Below are 23,432 nucleotides of genomic sequence, written 5' to 3' on the forward strand. Positions count from 1 at the left end.
CAACTTTTAACAAGAGAAAATAAATAATAAAAGCACAAAAATGTATAATCTGTACTCTGCATACACCATACCACAAATTTAACTTAATGTACTAATCTTTCATTCCAAGCAAAATGACACGGGAAAAGGAAAAATAATAAAGAAGACCACTCATAAGCTTATACTGGAGATACAAAGTGCATAGACAAGTACCATCATATACCCAGAACATTCAAATTTGCTTGTTTAATCCTCGAAATATTTCTCTCAACATTTCTCATCAGCAAAGGCAGTACTTCCTTCTGGTCTGTTGAAATAACATTGCAACCTAGGAGTGCCATGCCTAAAAATGATGTAACAAGCATCAACAGAAAGATACAGGCTACTGTTATAGACACTAAGTTCACTTGCGACTAATGTTTGCTACATTAAGTTCACCATGATGTTAAGGAGCGAGTAAGCATACCAAATCCTGCTAGTCCACGGCCAGCCCCAAGCTCAATAGCTCGTTCACCCATCAATTTATTCGGGCAAAACTGACCCCTTCTGCAGTTCCTTTCCTGAACTTGTACAATAAGATCTCAAAATCAAATTACAATATAAGATTTTTCAAAATCAAATTGCAATATAAGATAAAGACCAAAAACCTTTCGCATATGCTAAGTAAATCATAACTAAAAAAACAACCAAATATAATAACAGGATTTCGACATATTAAAACAGCTAATAAAAAAATTGGAAAGAACCTAGTATCCCACACACCAAAGAAAGTTCCATATCACCGATGCCAAATAAGAGAGGTCATCACTTCAGCTATTCTATAGGCATTGCAGCTATCTATAGATCACATAAAGAAAGCATCAATGTAATAACTTTGCATTCTCTTCCCATGCCAGTTTTCCAAGTTATCATGACTTCCCTGACAAATGATGTGCAATGACTGGAGAGAGATTGCCATCAAATCCCAACACAACAAGGAAACATGGAACATAAACATTTGGTTAAGTCAAACTTCATGCGATCCACTTGGCCATTTTCTCACAAAGGAACAAAGTTTGTAAGGATCATTGTCAATTTAATTGTTGATGCCAGGCCACAAAAATGTGATCTTCTTATTTGTTGAATTTCATGCAAAGATATGTTTAATATAAATGTATGCAAAGCACCCTTACCGACTATGAAGCAGAAAAAATGTGGCATGGCAATAGAAAGTGAGATTTCAGAACTGTAGCCAGTAATTGGATACACGGTGAGGACAAGATGACAATTAGCGACTCAAAAGATGTTGTACATGGGTTGAATGCGCAAAATAGCCATTTTACCATTCATCCAACATCAAACATCAAGTGATCTGAATAGAACACAAAGATATTTGAGAATTCAGAAAGCAAAGCCATAACAAAGATTAACCATGATGCGTTGACAAGATCTTTGTTGCATGTAGCAAGAACAGGAATAACATGTGCAATGGGACAGCAGTTATTAGAACACAAGTACCTTTGTAAAGACTGAGAGATACATACAGCTGTGCAATGATGCTGCGCCAAGGAAGCTCTAGTTACTTCATCATTGGCATTTTTGCACTTGATATATCCAAAGTTTGCATGCACCCTTTTGGTTCCATGAGAGAGAAAACCAGAACTTAACCCCTCCCTTTGATTAAGAAATCCTATTGCATGAAGCATCTAAATCTAAAATGACATTAAAGAGAGCGACTTAACTTGAAACGCCTGTCTAAAACTTTTCAAAATCTCAATGACATTGCTAAAACAGAAACAATGTTAGAGCAAGGAATGGAGCACATTATTTGATGAGCATGGTGTTGACAATTGTAGCATGGCATCCTAAGTTCAAATCTACTGCCAACTTATCCAAAAGGAGAGAGAGTAGTCTCACTTAGAACTATCTCCTTGCACAACATACTCATCTCACTTTCAAATATCCAGACATTCTACCATACCTTCTATTCAAATCACAAAAAAAATTTCCTCAGACATTCTCTCTCTTTTTAAAGTCAAACACCCTAGATATTCTATATATTTTTTATATGCACTACATTCCTCTCCTCCAAGTACACGTCCTTTATTTTATCATTGAAAGGACTATGTGACCCGAATAAAAAGAATGAGGGTGAAGAGATCTCATCCATTCATTCCTTAGATCAATCATCATGATTAAAAGGAATGAGGTGGAAGCATTATCCCTCGGTTTCCATAACTCTATTCCCATAAGAAAATAGTGTAGAGAAAAATACTATCTTTTTGCAAATAAATTTCAATTAATCTCCACACTCTCTTATCTAAAATCAAACAAAATTTCTACACAACACTTTCCTTAAATTTTAAACAAGTGGATATCTTAATACACAGCCATAGTCTTGGATGTCTTAATACACAAGCCATGTCTTAAGAAATAAAAGCTTCTAATAGTTGAGCTACGATGCAGATAGACCATGAAAGAATCATGCCTAGAGGATTTTCTAATGTTTACAATTACAAACTAGCAAATTGTTCCTGGTTCTGAGGGTATCGTCAAAGTTCACACCACAAGTTTTTTTGTATGTATCTTGACCGCTATAAAAGTAAGTGTTTGTATCACGGCCTAAATTGTTTAATAAAAGCCTTCATGGAGGCCACATGGCACCCACATAGATAGACAATAGTAGATATCAATTCCTCTATAACTCACACTCTTGAGTCAAGTTTCTATATCCATACATTATTCATAGGAAATGAGTGAAGAACTGAGTGCTGGATATGCACTTAAATGTACCTAAACATTTTTTAAACTCGGAAGGGGCAAACCTCAAGTTTCTTTAAAATGAAAAAGATGCAATTGCCCCTTGACTGAATAGCAGAAGTTTAACTCCAACAGCTGAAAATTTTTCAAATGCAAAAAGAGATAGAGACACATTAAATGCCACCAGCTTGTAAAAGCATGAAAAAAGATGATGTTCTGTTAATTCACCACTAAACTTAACAGTTTTCACCAACATCCTATTTTAAAACCTATTTGCATGGATACAGATACATGTGTCAATGTAGGACACTTGTATGCGTATCAAGTTCTCCTTTTCTCAATTCACAGAAAAAAGAAAGTGTCCAGTGCTTGTTAATGAATGCATGGCCAGAATTAACAAATAGTAATTCTATATATTTGATTGATCTAGAATTTTCTAGCTCTTTGAGCCTGTCCAAGATATGGTTCAGGGTTTCATTAAAGCGGGCCACTTGATCTTCGGGACCATCACCATCTTGACTGACTACCATCACATCAGCTTGTTCTTCAGGGCCATGTGGTTCCATGGTAGAAGTAACTCTAGTTCGCTTTGTGCGCCGATCTGGCAATCCAGGGCAATAGGGGTTCAGACTACCCCGATTGGATCTGGGATTGCCTTGATGATCAGGTGATCAGCGGCTCTTGACAGCCTTGGGGTCGTAACTCAGGTAGATATGCAATGAGACAGCCTTGGGGCCATGGCTTGAACTGACTAGGCACATGACAGCCTTGGGGCCATACTTCCATAAGTTGGTGCTCAAGACAGTCTTGGGGCCATACTTCCATTGGTTGTGGCTCAAGACGGCCTTGGGGCTGTGGTTCAAATGAGCAGGATTCATCTTCCAGCACCTCGATAACTGTGCATTGAACGGTACAGTTCATTTTCGGTTCATTAGTAGTTTGCAATGGGTAGAATGGGTTTTTCTTTAATAAATCTTCAGAGGTGGAAGACTCTGGCTTCTTTCTTAGGAGCGGCACTTTCATGCCTTTTTACTGCTTGATTCTCAAACTCCACTAGATGCGCTCCCAGAACTGGAATTGGGAATGGCATCCTTCTAATTGGCCTGCCTTAAAGAGATTAAAGCAAAGTCAATCAGGTAAGGAGCGGTGCCCCAAGAGTAGGGAGTTCGGGGTCGCCTTTGGAAGTTTGGTTTTTGAAGAAGAAGGGAGGGACTGTTCCATCAGCCTTGGGGCCGTGATTTTTTCCTGAGTCCATCCTTGAGGGCCAACACATACATGGGATGTAGAAGGGGTTGACAAGAGTGTACTCGAAGGGAATTTCTTTGAATACCATGTTGTCATGGTTTTGGGGGTAGAAAAGGGCATATACTGCCAGCCCTTCCCCTTAAAGCCGCAGACAACATTGGAACTGCATGTGTGTGCTTGATCCGCAAAAGTGTTGGGTGTGGTTTGGAAGCCAACCCTTAGTGAAGAGAGAGGTCTAGCGTTTCAAATGTTGACCTTTGCAGTTGGAGTGGTCTTAGGACCACTTTGGTTTGCAAGCATGTACATAGTTGTTTGGGACCTACAACTGAGTCACGGGTTGTGTGCTCTTTCGGGTGCAATATTTGGATTGCCCTGAGCTAAATGAGTATTATGCAATGTAGTGTGAGGTGGTGTTAGCTTTTGCTTGTCCCGATTTATCACTGCAATGGCTGAGCCATTCGTAGTGATGTGAGTGAGGGTGTGTCGAACGGCTTTAAAGCCCTTCGCGGTAGATGGTCTAGCGATCAATTCGTCAGCATGAAGTGTGTGAGGCATCATACCAGGATGAGCAGTGCCCTTGTGGAGTGGAGATGCGGTGACCTTATGGTTACCCATTGAAGTGGTGGCTTTAGAAGAGCCGACCACGAGAGAAGAGGTAGTGGTGTTAGGACCACCCTTGAGCTTAAGACTGGTGGAGGGTCCACAAGTAAGGGGTGGCGGTTTTAGAAGTGCTCATGCAGTTGACAACAATAGACTTGTCATTGATGCCAGTAGAGAGGGAGTAAGGGGTTTGGGGTCCCTTTCCCGAGTTTCCTGGGCTTGAGCCCGGGCATGAAGGTCTAAGTGACCTCGCAAGATAGGAGTGGAGTCGGGAGGTAACTGTAAATAACAGGGTGGGTCGCGCCCTCTCGCCTGGAAATGCAAGGAGATGGTCGTGTCTTGCAAGGCCTCAGCCTATCAAAACCCCAAAGCGCACTGGGGATTGTGTGTGCGAGTAAGGACATTACGAAATGGGAACTCCATTTGTCATTGTCCTCCCTCCTGAATGAGGGTAGAAGTTCCAAGTTACAGGATTGGCTTAGCCTGATCGATGGGGCTTCTACTTCAAGAGTAGGCACTACTAGCTTCTGTCTGTATAAATTGTATGCTTTAACTAAGTTTCTGACTGTGTGATTTTGAGGAATGTTCATGTAACTATTAGCTCATGTAAATGTGCGAGGTTTTAATACCTAAACTTTACTCTGTATATTCCGCCAGTATACTCTGATGCATGACATTATTCTATGACACCGCGTGAACTGTAATAATCTGTGGGCCTATTATCCCTCATGTGTGCATGTAGGCAGGACTGCAAGGGTACTGATTTACTTACTGGGCTTTTAGCTCATACCTCTTTTTTTTCCCTTCTATGTAGAGTGAGAACCTTTAGCTCATGCGTGGGCAGCTGGCCGGTGGTAGCAGACTTTTGAAGCTCGAGTTCTATCCAAGGATCTTTTGATTGTAGGTGTCTGGTGGCAGTGCCACGCTATCATTCTGATGAATATTGTATTTTTGTTGGCAGGCCGGTAGCGGCTTGAACATTTTGTAAAAGAATTTTTGGAGATTGAATATATATATTTATATGAGATGGTTTTATTTTGCTTAGTTCATGGCCTTTTGTTTTATGAATTTATTTTGTTTCGTGGTTTGCTTTGATTCCGAAAATTTTATATGCGTTGAGCCACTCCCACCTAAGTGCCAGTCGCGACCTCCGATCGCGATCCCGTACCCTGTCGCCCTCCTGCTAGGCAGTAGGGACCAGGGGGCGTGGGCAGGGTCGTGACACAAAGCTCACTCTCCCTTGAAGAGTGGGGTTTGAATTAGGGACAATCTAGAGAGGGAAAGGATAACTTCTATTTATCCAGCAATAAACTCCTCAGAAGAGGAAACATATGATGCATGGATACTTTAGAATGGGTATCCTTCATGGATATTTTAAAAAACTATGTAAAATCACAGACAATTGATTTTTTAGCTATGTCTGGAGCTGTATATGTGCATCACAAACGGAACCTGTTCACTAGTCAATCACCAATAAAAGAACCATTTACTCATTTACTATCTTCTTTAAGCCTACCCAGTCATAAAACTCCGCTTTCATTGTGCGACACTTCGCTTCTTCTTCCTTTGTGTGGGTGTGTGCGCACAACTCATTGTGAAAAGAGCATGGATGAATCATCGCACTCATTCTCAATGCTTAAAATTGTTAACAGTTGTGCCACCTCAACTCATACACCTGAATTGTGTCAACTGCTCTTACAGCACATGAGAATTTGATTCCTCCTCCCCTTGCCTATAAATATGGGTACTAGGTAGAAAAAAGTGAATTTTTTGATGCAGAGTAAATGTCACAAGAAAGAAAATGAGATGATCTATTGAATGAAAAATTAAAGCGGGAGCCTATAAGCCAGGCTTTAATTGCTAACCCAGGAAAAAGGATATCAAAAAGTCAACTCTCTTCATTCTAAATTCTCTACATAGACCCCTACTTATAATAAAAGACCTTACTCAGAGCCCAAGAAATCCTGATTCTAATTGAAATGGAAGTCCTAATTAAACAAAGTTTGTAAGTACAAGCATTGTAACTTTTAAAAAAAATCTTAAAATCCTAAAAATTTTATTCAAAAAATAAAATTGCTTCAAAAAACTCAAACACCCAAAAATATTCCAAAAATACATCCTTAAAACTTGTAGGCCTTGAAAGCATTTTAAAGTAAATATTTTATAGTGGATGTTCACACTCCAGTGGGAATATTGGTTGACTAGACTTAGGTTACGCAGTTTATGGTCTAGGTCACATCAAGAAACCCTGTACTCCTGGGCATAGCCACTACCAATGAGGGTTTCAATGATCATCCCTTCTTGAGGTCAAAGAGATGCCTAAAAATTATGACGAGAGCAAGGAAGCCACCGGAATTCCCATGTGTAGTTGTAGGCCTGTGAGGGCAATGGCCAATTCTTCAATAACCATCGCATGGCATGTACACATGATAGCCGCATTTTGGAGAAGCATCGCTATAGAGAGGGCACTATGTATATAAGATAGTGCTCCCTTGTACTATAGCGATATGTGTGTGTGCATCCTTATGGATATCACTTGCTTTTGTTTGGCAGGGGGACCAGAAATCCACACACTAGATTCATGGTTTCGTTATTTACTGACCAACTTTGATAGTCCAATCATGAGCCCTTGCGATTGACTGTGGGTCATGGGTTTTGTTGAGTTAGTTTGAGAAGATGGTTGTGGATCTTGGTGGAGTGCCTCAAAGATATCATTTATTTATAACCCATTAGTACCAATCCACTTCTAGATCTGTTTTAAATGTGTCTCAGAATTTTTGGTATTATCAGAAATATTATTTTCCAACCTTATTTATGATTTTGCAATTTTTAAATGTTTTTCAAAATTTCAATAAATTTATTTTATGCATAAAAACCTAGAAAGGGCGTTCTGATATTTCCAAACTTATGAGCGGTTTTGCAAGACCCATGTGGAGAGCTAAAAGCCCAACCCCCAACCCCACACATTGGGGGACCCAAGTGGGCAACGACGTCGGCCCCACTAGGCCCACAAATCCAACCCTTATGGGAGGGCCACCCCATGTCCTTTAATGATTTGTTAAGCATAATTTTCTTAAAGAGAATTATTTTTTATTTGGTTAGTTAAGCCTTGACCAAATTAGATTTGAGTTAGATGTTTTCGTTGACTCTTGATTTCTAAAGTAATTAGAAGATGTTTCTATGTAAGAAACATCCCAAATTTTATGGGATTATGGAAGATATAGTTCTGGTCCAAGCAGAAGTGGATATGGGTTAAGGATCTGAGGGGTAATGGTTATAGAATTCCTCAATAATCATGATCCCTAATCTAAAGAAAGGATGCCTCAAATTTGATTCTTTGTTGCTCACAAATCACATAGAACTCCATGGTCAAATTTGAGTCCTATTGGAAGATGGCATACCCTACGCCATGAGGGCTTATGTATAAGGGGGAACCCTTTCATTCCCATCATGTGTTACTGCAGAGACCTCTCTCTCTCTCTCCTTCCCTCTCATTTGTGAGAGGGCACGCCCAGCCTAGTTTGGTTTCAGGGGGTGGTGCCATATTGTGGCATGCCCTAGGTTTAAAGGGTTGAAAACAAACCCTAGTTTATTAAAGCTCTCAGCCCCAATTTTGTGAGAGGCTATTACCATGGGTGCTACCCAGATTTGGAGGGCTCAAGTAGGGCCAAGGATCAATGCATCGTTGGTCTGGTCATCGAGAGTGGGTTGTGCTAAGTCCTATGGGGGTGGCCCTAGGCAAAGATTAGATAAGTATTCCCAAGTTTTCGTGTTTCTTTTGAGTTTTAATTTTATTTTATTGTTCTTAATTTCTAATGAATTAGGATTCCTACTTGAATTAGGATTTCCTATTTGACTTAGAATTTTACTTATAATTAAATTCAGATTATGAATAAAGTTTCCATTTTTCTTTAAGGCGGTAAGAGTTGAGATCCATAGGTTGTATTTAGGTTCTATTTTATGCTTCTGCCGTATAATTTGGCATTATAAATAGAATTACCCAGTTGCTAATAACAGAAAAAAAAAAAAAAAAGTAAATTTTTTAATTTACATCCCAAGAATCCTACATAGCCACTACTTTCAAAATTCAATACGAAAATTAAAAGTAAGAAGTATATTGTCCTGCATCAATCACCTCTAGTTGAAGAAAACTCATTTTCGAGTATTTTAAGTAAGCTGAGATGAATTTTGTGTTAATGACACAACCTTCTTCACCCCAAGCGTTATGCTTCAAATCCTAAGACCTATGGGTATTAGCCCAATCAAAACACAACCATTATGCATTAACAATGAGGGTTTGGAATCATTTGACATAATCATAAACACTTTTGAGAAACCCTGGACGAAAGGGTCATTCTATCAATGAAACAACCATGATATATATGCTCGATTCGGTCACATAAACTAGCTGAAATAGAATCAGTTCAACCAAATAACCCTGCTAAAATTGTCGTGGCTCAGCCTAAAACAAACCAAGGGAGCATCTTCAAGATAAGCCCCGGTTCGATGATCAAACCAACAGCTTCACCTATTTATTCTCCTGGAAGACCTACATTTTTTCTTCATCAAAGACCAGTTCAACCACAAAAACTTTTTCTTCATCATAGATCGGATCTCCTACAAGATTTTGTTCTTCATCTAAGAATGTGTCAAAGGTTTGTGGAAATTCAAATTTACAATCTGCTACTTTTCTATGCAAACTGCATCAAAATCAAGAATGTCCACCTTCAAAACAAAAACCCTGGAGTGATATCACCCACATCTAGGTCTTCTAACATTTTCCTCTTCACGTGTCTCCACGCACAAAGCACAACGGTGAAAAGGGTTGTATTCAACATCTTCTTGGGCAAAAGATCACTGTCTTCCCATGAGTGATGTTCATTAAACTTGCCTTAGAGATCTTCAATTTCTTCATCTCTGGCATCAGGCTAAATGAGCTGCCCTTCCACGCCCCCCTCTTGTTGCCACGGGTTAGCTGAAATCAGCAAACCCTAGGCTGAAATCAGCAAGTTGGCTGAAATCAGTAAACCTCGGGCTAGAAAATCAGCAAATTTCATTGTGACATTTCTACCCTTGATAAAAACAAGTAATTCCATAAGCACTCTACCTTTCTGAACAACTACAATCCTATCAATTTAAAAAAAATCCTAAAATCCCTTAAAAAAAGTTTAAAAACACTTAAAATGAACCCTTAAACATTCCCAAATCTAATAAGGAAAATTCAAAAATAAGCAGCATCCTATCCTGCATCATTTTTCTTCAGCAAAAGTTATTATTTTCGTTTAATCTTAGCAAAATTTACACTTGGTTGAGACATCATCTTCATCTTCGAACATTGTGGACGGGCTCTTATTTCTTTGTCTCTATCAAAGAATGAAGATTTTGTGCCTCCAGTAGCCTCTGAAGTGTGCATGATTGCATTAACTTCATTTCTAGAGAACAATGAGGAAACAGAGATGAGTGGAACAAATGGGACACGAGGGACATGAATTCGAAAACCTAGGAAGGGCTGAAGCAGGGCCCTCTCCTAGACATCTGCCTCGAGGACAGCTTTTGAGGTGGGAAATCAAAACAGAACAGGGCGCAATGAAGGATGAATAATTTGGACTTGAAAGAGCGGCTCCAAGGACTACTTGTTACATAAGCAGCAATAGAGGCACGATGCCAACAACTTCTAGCAATGCTGGACAATAAAGCCACCTAAATTTCTCAACTAGGACACCTGTCATCAATGGCACAAACCAATGGAGGGAGGTGAGGCACATAAAGGACTCATGGTGCACTGTTGGGAAGGCTTTGAGCAAGCAATGGCCTCCTACTTAACAAATGTTACACGGTTGCATGTGTTTAAGAAGCCCTTCAAAAATCTCACTTGCTGCTGGAAACAATGTCAAAAAGACACTAGAGGATTGTAGATGTGTGCTAGTTGGGGTCATGCTAGCCTTGTAGAGTCACTGTAGAAGCCTCTAACTGCCAGGAGGCATAGCTATGACTGGAGCTCTTGGCCAGACCGTGCACCAAGGATCATGCACCATGTTCATGCCACATCGTGGGCTGTGCCAATGACATAGCCATTAAAAATCATTGGCGTCCATGGCCTTTAGCCCATGCCATGGCATGGGACCTTCCGGCAACCTCACACTAGTCCGCATTGGCCACCTAGGACCTCACACGACCAAGAGCTAGGTTCACAGGACAAAGGACAACCCCCCAATAAAGATTTATGAATCTAAAAAATTGACCACCATGAACCTATTCGGACAGACGTCCAGCACTATTCGAATTAGTCTCCAATAGCAGGTGAAGTTCCTAACAGTGTCTCCCTCTTAAAAGCAAACGTGTACATACAGCCAAGTGAAGCTTTAACAATGGTTATATAGGAGGCCAGTGCCTACTTGAAGCCTACTAGGCAGCCTGCCAATTGTCCCTTCATGTCTTGCCTACCTCAAGAAGCTACATGGCACAGACCATACCAATCTCTGTAGAGAAATCCTGATGGCATTGATCATCTACCATTGACTCCAATTATTGGTGTTTTTCTTAGAAGACGATGGTGCATTAATCCTCTAAGACACGAATAATGTCATATTTCTCCACAGAATCTTCTCGTATCGTTTTGATTTCCAACCTTAGAAGTGCTTTGGCCTCCTACAGTCTTGATCCTTTCTTCCACACACCCTTGCACACTACTTATATGTACAGTTTTCTCACTACCCTCAGGAATACAAGGCAATGTCTAAGTTACTAAATTCAAAGAATAATACATAAGCTCTGTGGTTTAACAGACTTTACCATATGAAATGCGTTGTGCATAAGCTCTTGTGACAGGCTTAGTGCATAACAGTGTTTTGAAATATGGATCAGTGGGGTGGATCGTACAACCACCTATGCCGTGTCAAATTGTTGGATTGCCAATCTGGATCATCGAAATCGACAATCAGTCAAAGATAAAACAACACATATACAGGTGGATCGCACACCCACCTATCTCATGTTGAATTGTCAGATTGCCAATCCAGATCGTCCAGATCGGCTATCAATCAAAGGTAAAATGATTGCCAATCCATATCATCCAGATTGGTGATCAGTTAAAGGTCAAACAATACACATACATACATACATATATACATATACATACAACAATATATACGAATAATATAAGAACAATGTAAACGTTTACAACTGCTATTTTAAGCAACCTAGTCAGCTACTACTACATACATATATAAGAATAATGTAAACATTTTTTTTTTGAGAAATATAAGAATAATGTAAACATTTATAACAACTATTCTAAGCAACCTAGTCAGCTAGTACACTGGCTGTTGATGCCAGGGTTGTGGTCACGGAGCCCACTTCTTTTTTATATAGTATCAAAAACAAAAAATTAAAAAAAAAAAAAAAATCAAGGATAAGAGTGCTTCTAATGGAGGAAAATAGACAAAATAGACAAAAAACAGTTCAATAAACTATCAAAATAGGACAGCTTTGAGTAGATATGGCTTTCCATACACAGAAAAGTGACCCCAAAACCCTAGATAGGGTTTGTTGGTACTACACACCCTGTTTTTACTGTTCACAGCCCAAAAAGTGTTATACACCCTAATACCCCAGGCCATTTTATTACATTATAAAAAAAAAGAAAAAACCAAAAACTACCATCACCTAAGTTAAAACATAACAAAAATACCATATAAATCCCTTCACTTAAAAGAAAATTTGTAATAACACTTTTGCCCCTAGTAAAATAAGTAATTCTATAAGTATTCTAATGACTTTTTTCAACATCAGAATCCTAAAAAATATAAAAGATCCTAGAATGCCTAAAAAATTTTATAAACCCTAATCCTAAAACTAAAATAAAAATATACATACTTTGAAATTAAACAAATATTAAAAATAAGAAGAATTTTTCCCTCCATCATTCTCCTCTAGTTAGAAGACACTCATCATCAAGTTTTGATGTTTCTAAGATGAATTTTGCATTAGTCTTGCAATCTTCTTCAACTTGAATATTGTAAACATGATTCTAGGACTTGTGGGTTATTGCACTAATCAAAACACGATTGTGTATTGAAACTAAATCTTTGTAATCAGTTGATATATCCATAACCCCTTTTGAGAAACCCTTGAGGAAAGGGTTGCCACATGTTGATAAAGTTTGTTCAGCCACATGAACTTGTTGAAATTGCATCAGTTTAACCAATATCCTTATTAAAATTATCTAGGCTCAGCCCTAGAATACAACATGGGTGCATCTTCAAGATGATCATTGGATTTGATGATTGAACAAATAACTTCACCTATTGATTTTCCTTGGACTCCTTCACATTTTTCTTCGTCAAAGATCGGTTTAACCATGAAATCTTGATCATCATCGCAGATCGGATCTCCTACAAGATCTTGTTCTTCATCTAAGCATGTACCAAAGATTAGTGGCAAATCCCAATCTATAACTTGCTGATTTATTATACAACCTGCATCAAAATCAAGAATTTCCTCCTTTAAATTGAAAACCCTACAGTGATGATCCCCACGTCCAAGGTCTTCTATGACTTGCCTCTTCACTTGACTCTTCACACGTAACACGGAAGTGAAAAGGGTTGTACACGAAATCTTTTTGGACGGAGAAAACTTCATCTCCCCCACGATCCTTGCCTTTAAGCCACCTTGTAAGTTCTTGAACTTGCCATCCCAGATCCTCTATATCCTGATCCTGCAAATCACGAGGTGGATCCATATGAATACCCCTACCTCGACTTCTTCTTGCTCTCAATGGTTCATCGAAATCACAAATCCTAATAAGAGAACCAACAAAACCTAGCTAAAACCAGAAAGTTCTAGGCTGATTTGGGAAAATTTAGCCTAAAATCAACAAGCCCTAGACTTGGCTGTGGATTCCCAAATAGAGAAAATAGGCATAAACCAATTAAATAAATCATCAAAACAGGCCAAATTTGAGTGGATCTGGCTTTCCTTACACAAAAAAGTGACCCCCAAAACACTAGATAGGGCTTGCTGGTATTGTTCACACCTTGTTTCTATTGTTCACGCCCCAAAAAGTGTTAGAGACCCTAACACCCCATACCTTTTTATTACATTAGAATAAAAAGAAGACTACTATTCCTAATACAGTTAAACACTATAAAAATACCCCATAAGTCCCTTTTTTTTTTAATAAATGTGACATTGCCCCATAAGTCCCTTCACTTAAAAGAAAATTCATAGCGACACTTTTGCCCCTAATAAAATAAATAACTCCATAAGTATTCGAATGACTTTTCTAAACATATCCTAAACTCCTAAAAAAAATAAAAATCCTAGAATCCCAAAAAAAAATTAAAAATCATAAAAATCCTAAAACTAAAGCTATAATATACTTCCTTTGAAAATTAACTAAAAGTATTAAAAATACGAAGAACTTTGCCCTCCATCAGCTTCAGAATAACAGGTATAATTGATTGGGAAGGGATTCGAACCCCTAACCTAATGCCTCGGAGTTCTCAAGCTAGCCAACTAAGCTATTATACCTTACTTCGCATGAAAAGAAACATAATAGCTTATATTTTTAAAGAATCGCCAATTTCCGATATGAAATCAGCCAATAGGAAATTAGGAAAGTATCCAACGAACGAGTCAGATCACATATTATTTTTAAACACTTCTCCCATGGTTTATAGATCGTATTGGACTACTCAAAAAATTGGTATGGTAGCCTACCACTTGGAACTATTTTAGACTTCTTAGTAGGCTCAAAATTGTAGGTTTTGGGTTGTAAAGGAAAGGGGTAATTTTAATTGAGGTCATGAAAGCACCAACTCTGGGGTCCATCCACCTCTCTCTCTCCCTCAGAGTTGGTTCTTTTCATGACCTTAATTGAAATTACCCCTTTTCTTTATAACCTAAAACCTACAATTTTGACCCTACCAAGAAGTCTAAAATAGGAGACAGAGAATATCCCCATGGATTGGAATAGAACTAGGATAATAAAAAAAGAAAAACGAGAGGCCTTTTTATTGGTTTCCTTGTGGGATACCTTTGACTTAGTTCAGTCTATTTCTCTTTGCCATTTGAATTAGTTCGATGCCTATATTAAGTAAAGTTACTTGATCACAGAGATTAGTAGGTTTCGGGTTCTAAAAGAAAAGGCATAATTTCATTTGAGTAATGAAAAAAAAATCATATTTTTGTTGAGAAACAGCTCAAAGAGGCCATCCACCTTAAATCGTTCCCATTCAATCGTTCTTTTTTTCATCTTCTCTTCATGAATCTTTTATCAGTACCAAATGGATCATAACAGTGACTAGAACAGAAATAAGGCATGAGTGGTATTCAAAACTTGAAAGGAAAAATACTAACCTTTTCTTGTCTTCAAAGGAGGTGCTCGTCCTTAACCCTCTATCACCCAAAGTACTCACACCCACTAGGGCCTATTTTCCTAGTCACATCCATTTGCTGCTTCTTTTTTTTTTTTTTACTATATTCACCTCCATTTGCTATTTTCTTGTCTTCCTTCCTTTTTTTATCAGCTATGTCTATCTTCATTATCATAATTGTCTCCAAGTCTCCATGTCACACCAAGGAAATCCTTTCTAGTAAAAAAAGTGACGCTCTCTTCATAACCATGAGTGAACTCGGAAGCAATTCCAATAGTCCATACCATCTCCAACAATAAGAACGTGTTAGCAGCTAAGGCTTGCAGGAATCTATAGCACCATAAAGTATTCCCCTCTATCTAGCAATACATATTACTGGATAGTCCTTCTTTGGTATGTATAACTAGAAATAACACTCACAAATTTCAACTCTAACTTCAACCTGCCACAGCATCAACCAGCACTATGCCATGGCAATACAAGGTGTAAAACTACTTGATATTTGATCATTTATTTTCCTCATCCATGGAATCTAGCATCAATACTTCCCACATTTAATTCTTTCCAAATAAAAATTGGGACAACAAGTAATCATTGGTTGGCAAAAATGCACTTAGTTCCTAAATATGTCCTGTTTGCTTTCAGTGATGATATAATCATAACATTCACAAATATAACCTCCTATGCATAAGAATCCTGCTATGGTGATTCATATAAAGTTTGAGACAGATGGTCTCTTTCCGTATTTTAGACCCACCAATACGGCCATGATATCTAAACACTCAGTAGATATAGTCTCTTAATAAGTTGCAGAAAATCATCTAAAGAGACAATTTATGTAAGCAAATAAACCATTTCCCTATAATATTACAAGTTTCAAGACCCAACAACTCAAGTACTCTATAACCTGCATATAAACAATCATATGATCCTGCAAGTTTCTGTGTTGAAAAAACTATCAATAGAAAGGGAAAATATGTGAATATTTGTTGAAAAAAGAACTAATGCTAAAGGATTCTCTTTCTTTAGTTGGCAAGATTAGATCATTATAACAGTAAACAGATGAGATAGGGATAAGAAAAATCAAAGCTCTACTCGCCCATAGATACAAATTTATAGAGAAAAGAGGGGGAGCACGCCTACCTGTCTTCCTCCATGAAAGCCCTGCCTAAACTCAGTAGCCGTGTGAACCACACTAATTTCACCGCCGTACTAGTTACGACTTATGCCTGCACCCTTTCGAATTCGAATCCACCCAAAAGCCAACCTTATTCGTGGCTTTACTAGCAGCGAGGCCGTGCTGTACACGGTGGGTGGCACGGCAGGATATGCGCCTGAGTCGGGCCAGTCCTCATCCAAGTCGGGCCAAGTTCTATAGGGCTGGCCCGATCCCAACCAAGACTAGGACAGCTCGGATCAGACCCTAGACTCGAAAAATTAAGGGAAATTATCGCGAAAGGGCATGGAACCTTTGCCTTAAGGGGGATATCACGTAAATATGTTCCCTTATTATCAAAAACCAAATACTTTCGTTTTTACTAGTATGCCCATTTATTGGAGTTCCCATTTTGGTTTTCCAAGAAACTGAAATAAAGGTTAATTTCGGCTTTCGAAAAACTAAACATTTGAAATTTTCGGTTTTTGAATTAAAAAATTTCGATTCTTTAATGACAGAAAAAAAATTTCTCTTTCTTATGGATTCTCTGCGTATTGTCTCTCTTCCTCTCTTCCCCCCTCTCTCTCTCTCTCTCTAGACGCCATCTCTGAAAATCTCTCTGTATAGCTAGTTGATGTAGCATCACAAAACGATCATAAGCCTTCCATGGTGTTTTGATGGCCTTTTTGTGACTAGAGAATTGGTTATTTGGTTTGTGGTTTTGAGAAAAAGAGCAAAGAGATATGAGAGGGAGAGAGATTCCAGAACTGTTATGATGAGAGCCACTTTGCAGGTATCTCAAGCGAGAAGCAACCGGCGGCTGCTAATCCTGAGAAGGGGCCTTCGTATCAAGCTGAGCATAAGCGCAGGCCAGCTACAGGCAAAGAAGAGAGCAGTGACAATTACTCCAACTACTTGAGAGGAATAGCAGTCTTAACAACTCAGCTCGAAGCTCAAAATGTGAACTGTGAGCTTGACCGAAACAAGAGAAAAGATCATGCTCAGAGCTTGGTAGAGAGATAATATGTGGAGTACTCTCAAGAGAGAGCAAAGACTCAGTTTTTGAAAAACAAAAAATTTAAAATTTTAGGGTTTTCAAAAACCAAAATTATCTTGATTTCGGTTTTTGAAAAATCAAAAAAAGATAGTTTAGCCTTTTAAAAAAAAATGTTACGATGTTTAAAAAAAATATAAAGTATTCGGTATTTTGGCAATAACATAATTTAAAACGGATATTTATGTAATTTCCTTTTTTTTAATTACATTGGGGATTGTATACAAGGAGACCATTTACTTTTGGTATAAAGAGGTTACAATTACTTACAACCATATGATGTGAAATCTGATAGCTTGGATGTGTCACAAAATTTGAGAAAATTTCTTTAGAACTTTGAGCTTGGTCAACAAAATAAATGCAATCGCTCAATTTCATATTCAATGGTCAAGAATAATTGTTACCATCTTGTACCAAAGATAAATGGTCTCATTATATATTTTCCCTAACATTTGAGGGTATTGATTTTCTCTTGTCATTTCAATTAGATACCTCCTTAATAAATTAATATATAAAATATCTAAATTACCTTTATGAATAATCATAGGCGTTTCACAATCGAATGATAAAAATACCCCTAATTGTTATGCATTTCAAATAAGAAATACATTGTCCATTATTTGTGTATTTGAAATGCATAACAACTTGAGGTATTTTTGTAATTTGATACAGACAAAGTATTTAGGTACAAAATGATAAAAATACTTCTAGGTGTTCTGCATTACTAATACTAAACAATGTGTGTCTTATTTGAATTTTGAGAAATTATTGTTAATATATCTTAATTTTAAAAAAATCGCAAAAAAACTCCCAACTTCCCAAAACAGCGCCCACACCCTTTTTCCCAATTTTCGGCATTTTCTAGATGAAAATACACTTTACGGTAGTCTTTCTACTGTAATGCATTGCGACTATTATGGTAATTAAAATACCGTTGTAAATAGAGATAGAATTACGGTACTTCTAGTACCGTAATAACATAAACATCTATTATGGCACTTTAATTACCGTAATAACATAGAGTATTACGGTAATTAAAATACAGTAATACTTTAAAGTAGTATTACGATAATTTAAGTACCTTAAATTATTTTACTCTCTCGAGCCTACTATTTAGTTACTCCCTCGACAAAAGTCCACGCTAGCTGTAATTTTTCAAATCTCAAAATTTGAGGATATAATCTCTACTTAATTTTTATATGATTCTCAAAATTTTAGAACAAAAACGTGCTTAAATAGGTGTTTTTGAGCGAGGGAGTAGATCCACATCGTGCTTCCATGGGAACATAGATTTTTTTAAAAAGGTAGTCATGATATTAGCTTTGGTTTGAAGCTTTTAAAGTATAACGATGGTACACTAATACTTTAAAAGCTTCAAACCAAAGCTTATATCAAGGCGACCTTTTTCAACCGTAATACTTTAAAAAGCTTCAAACCAAAGCTAATATTAGGGCTACCCTTTTCAAAAAATCTATGATCCCATGGGAGCACGATGTTGATCTATTGCCTCGCTCAAAAACACCTATTTAAGCGTGTTTTCATTCTAAAATTTTGAGAACCATATAAAAATTAAGTAAAGATTATATATTAAAAATTTGAGATTTGAAAAATTACAGCTAGCATGGATTTTTGTCAAGGGAGTAAATAAATAGTAGGCTCGAGAGTAAAAAAATCTTTCACATTGAGTTGGGCTATATTACAGTACTTAAATTATCGTAATACTACTTTAAAGTATTACTGTATTTTAATTACCATAACACTCTATGTTATTACAGAAATTAAAGTACCGTAATAGATGTTTATGTTATTACCGTACTAGAAGTACCATAATTATATCTCTATTTACAACGGTATTTTAATTACCGTAATGTTCGCAATGCATTACAATAGAAAGACTACCGTAAAGGGTATTTTCATCCAAAAATTTTAAAATTGGGAAAAAGGGTGCGGGTGAGGTTTTGGAAAGTTTGAGTTTTTTTTTGTGATTTTCTTAAAATTAAAGTATATTAGCGATAATTTCCCTTGAATTTTTTATCTGCGAAGATTATTTTTTATCATTCGGTTGAGGCCTCTTAAGGGTCAAATTACAAATGCAGATGTTTGTTATGCATTCTAAACACTGAAAAATGGCAATTTAGCTATTTTAACATTTTTTATTGAGATGGTATCTATTAAAATGAAAAAAGAAAAGTGTATCCTCAATTGTTACAAGAAAAAAATTACCCCAAAGTGATATCATATAGGGTTTCATTCCCTTCAATGATATTTTCAAACAAAAAGAAGAAAAGAAAAGAGAGGGCCAGACCAGGCCATTGCCATTCTAACATGATCCATTTAAAAAGGGAGTTGTAACTTTCAAGACTTCATGAATTGATCAGTATGTCATTTTATAAAGAGAAATATCTCCATACCTATTATTTTTAAGTTATATATCTCTATAGACCCAAGATTTCAAAACATATATTAGGTCATAGAAATTCTAAGTTTTATATTTTTTAAGCCCCCGAGCTAATTTTATCCCCTTTAAACCTTTTTTTTTTGTTCCAAACAAATATAAGAAAGATATATCCTTTCTAAACCCCATCTTTTCTCTCTCTTCACATGATTTTTCCCTAAAGCTGCCTCTCTGACTTTCCCCAAACCTCTCTCTCCCCCCGTGTCTCTCACTCTCTCTCCCCTCGTGTTTCCCCAAATCCCTCTCTGTCTCCCCATGTGTCCCCACCCTTCTCTCACTCCCCATTACTTAATATCTTGGTGATGGGCTTAATATCTTGAATATTCCAATGCATGCTCTAAGATTTTATTGTGATTTAGAGATTATTTCAATACAGACACCATGTCGCAAAATGTTGTTGATATAAATGGTATGGCGAAGTTGAGTATCAAATGGAATTGGCTTGTTTAGTTTACAACCAAAACTTGGGATTCAATTGAACTGATTGCTTTAGATGAAAGAAAGACTAATGCGATCTTACTGGGTAATATATATATATATATATATATATATATATTCTTCTTTTCACCCCTTTTCTTTTCTTTTTCCTTTCTTTTGGCAAATATCACTTACAAGTAGTCTTATTACAATAATTCTTACTTCAAAGAAAATAAAACTAACAAATCCAAGATCTTAAAAAAACACCCTTGATGCTATTAAACCAATTTTCTTTAAACAAATAAAATATCTACAATTCTTATGCTTGGGAATATAAAGATAATATAATTAAATATAACAAGAAACAAAAGAGAGTGTCGGAGATTACCTCAACCGGACATATTACACCCTACATCGAGTCACTACCATCTGATGGCGCGGGATCAATGATCACCTTCAATCTCAACTGGAAAAACACGTTTAGGCCAAGTCACACCAAGAAAACATGTACCCCTTTAATCACAAACTCAAACTCTAGGTGAATTCCCTTAGCAACGTAGTTTGAGAGAGATAGATTCTCTTTTTGCTAAATCCTAAAACCCTTAGCCATAAATCCATAGTTGAGAGACAGGAGAGAAGAACTCCATAACTTAAATCCTTAGGTTCTTTCACAAAGTGGGAGAGAGAGATCAAAGATGAAAGAGTGAGGCATGCCCCCTTTGGCTTTCATGAGAGAGAGAAACTTTTCTTAAGAGAGAGAGAGAGAGAAACTTTTCTTAAGAGAGAGAGAGAGAGAAATTCTAAGTGGGGTGTGCCCCTTTGAGGGCAGTTCAACGTCAAACTCGTGCGACGCAAAAGAGCCGAGACATGTATCGTCTAGCCTCGTATGACGTGAAAGGTCGGGTGTATTCAGTTCAATGTCAAACTCGTGCGACGTAAAAGAGCTGAGACGGGTACCTTCTAGCCCCATATGACGCAAAAGGTCGGGTGTATCTAGGGCACAACTACCCTGTTCATTGGAAAAATGTCAAACTCGTGCGATGTAAAACAACCGAGGTAGGTACCGTTTAGCCTTGTATGACATGAAAGGTCGGGTGTACCTAGTTCAATGTCAAACTCGTGCGACGTAAAAGATCCGAGGCAGGTAACGTCTAGCCCCGTATGATGTGAAATGTCGGGTGTTTTCTGTCTTACCCCGCATGACATAAAAGGTCAGGTGTATTTCATCTATCCCTGTATGACGTAAAAGGGTCGGGTGTATACCGTCTATCCCCGTATGAAGTAAAAATGTCGGGTGTATGGTCCGTCACTGCATGACGCTAAACTGCTTAGAGGGGTCTATGGTTGTAGGAGTTGAAACTGCTAACCAACCTTCTTGTTCGAAATATCTTTCTCTTTTCAAAATTTTTACTATATATCATGTGTTTTCAAAAACATTAATTTCTTTGTTAAAATCGTAACCTGTCCTTGCTCTGGGTTCTATTTCTATTCTCCCCCTACTTTCAAAATTTCTAAAATACTTTTAAAAACAAAGGAGCTTGGGCACCCGTATATGATGATTACCGGTTGCCGTGATTGCCGTGTCGATGCCTCGTCTCTCTCTTCGAAATCTGCCAAACAAGTCTCTTCCTATAGAAAGATTTTTCCTATAAAAAGCCTTAAAAAACCCTAACGAAATCAAAGAAGATGTTAGGGTTAAAACTTTTAAACTGTGAAATCCCCGAAGTTAAGTGGCATGGTCAGAAAATCCAACTCGAGTTTCAAGCTTGTGTAACTCACCGACATCTCACGCCGAAAACCCTAGGAGGAAAAATCCCCTAGGCGGGTGAGCTCGGTGAGCGCAATGACTTGGAGGGATTAGTTGGTACGCCCTTTGACTACGTGACATCAGGAAGAAATTTAAAATTTCAGTATTACCTTTGATGTTTACCTGCCCCTCGAAGGATAGGGAACGCAAAAGTGTCCATTTCTTTGCCACTCACCTGTCCCTCGAAGGACAGGGAGTGCCAAAGAGGGGCACCTGTAGACACCGCATTTTAAATATGGAAACTTCTATGTTTTCTGAACCTTTAGGACCACATTATCTTAGTAAATCCAAATCCATGACCCAAAATCAATCTACTTACTTGAAACCCTGCATAAACCCTATTTTGACCCAGAATCCTACAAATGCCCTATTTTACCAAAAAATTCATTAAAAATAGTAAAAAAATCATTTTTGACCCAAGTTTTTTCTAAAAGCTTCACAGAAATTTGAGGAACACACCCAAAGTGAAAAACATCAATTTGGACAAGTTTTGGCAGTGTCGCTCAAGTCATCCTGCAAACACCTTGTTTTACCAAAAAAATCATTAAAAATAGTAAAACAATCCATTTTGACCCAAATTTTTTTCTGAGAGCTTCATAAGAGGCTAAGGAACACACCCAAGTTGGAAATTTTTAATTTGTACAAAATTTGGTGTGAGGGACAATAGAACCCTTCTTGTCCCAAATTGAAAATTTTCACTTGTGAGTGATTTTCTGACCTTTTTTGAGGTTTTTTACAAAATTTATTTGGGCGACACTAGGCGTACCGCCCAGATCCGTACCCTCGAAAATTGAAATTTTGGATAGGGATTTGTTGGTTACGGGAATATATCCTTTCCAACAGATCCTTAGCCCTATATAATCCCTTTTCGTGGCCATTTGGAGGCACGACTTCAGAGAGAGGAAAACCCTAGAGCTTCAGAGGATTAAAACCCTAGAGGATAGACTTGCTTAAGAAACCCTAGCCTCCTGAAACCCTAACCTAGGGAATAAAAACCCTTGTTCTAAAACCACTCTAGCGTCGACATCCGAATCAGAGAGGCAAAGAGGACGCTGGTGCTGAGACCGGCGAGCCTTTGAAGGCTCGAGAGTCCCGAGCCATCCAGCCCTATTCGGTATTGTTGTCTTCTTGTTTTAATTTTATTTTGATCTTATTTTAGTTAGTTTTCTTTAAAATCGTATTTTAGTGTCTTGGATCATGTTGGCTCTGCCATAGATTTGAGAGTAGATATGCTTGTTTCGAGGTAGATCTGGTGTCAGATCTGAATTCAATTTGTCCCATTTTCTCTACCACTACATTTTCATAAGTTTAAGATGTCAAGATCCGAGAGATCTTCGTCGGAAGATATGTCAGGTTTTCATCGTAAATACACTTTCATTGCTATGATCACTGGTTTTAACTAACAAAATGAAGTCTATTTCTTGTCAATCCACCGCCATTTGAAAGGTCTTTGAGTTGGCTTAAACTTGCATGTATAAATTATTTTGAGATTCCTCGTAGATGGAAAGTTATGCATCATTTTGTGAAGATATGTTACTGGGGTCAATTTTGATAAAACTCAGAGCTATCACCTTGTTTGGCATGGGTCTTTGAACAACCAAATG

The 23,432-nt window shown here is 37.7% G+C and overlaps 1 protein-coding gene across 22 annotated transcripts in view; it reads right to left on the reverse strand.

The window, feature by feature from the left end:
- LOC110007522 (uncharacterized) overlaps positions 1-16,151 on the reverse strand; it is a 39,441-nt gene extending 23,290 nt beyond the window's left edge. For 3 of the 22 annotated variants that reach the window (XM_088854478.1, XM_088854475.1, XM_088854470.1), the window contains exons 1-3: positions 16,083-16,151; positions 446-539; positions 193-322 (exon numbers count right to left, since the gene is read on the reverse strand). In XM_088854478.1, the coding sequence (XP_088710604.1) occupies positions 193-211 (19 nt within the window). In that variant the 5' untranslated portion in view covers positions 212-322; positions 446-539; positions 16,083-16,151. Of the gene's footprint in view, positions 1-192; positions 323-445; positions 545-1,476; positions 1,671-14,922 lie in introns of those variants that run through there. The other 19 variants (XM_088854465.1, XM_088854464.1, XM_088854463.1 and 16 more) reach the window with 12 other exon arrangements.
- Positions 16,152-23,432: the final 7,281 nt, after the last annotated feature.

The sequence above is a fragment of the Amborella trichopoda genome, chromosome 12 (genome assembly GCF_054954075.1).
Source record: "Amborella trichopoda isolate Santa Cruz 75 chromosome 12, AtrichopodaSantaCruz75HAP2 v2.0, whole genome shotgun sequence".
Taxonomy (NCBI): Eukaryota; Viridiplantae; Streptophyta; class Magnoliopsida; order Amborellales; family Amborellaceae; genus Amborella; species Amborella trichopoda.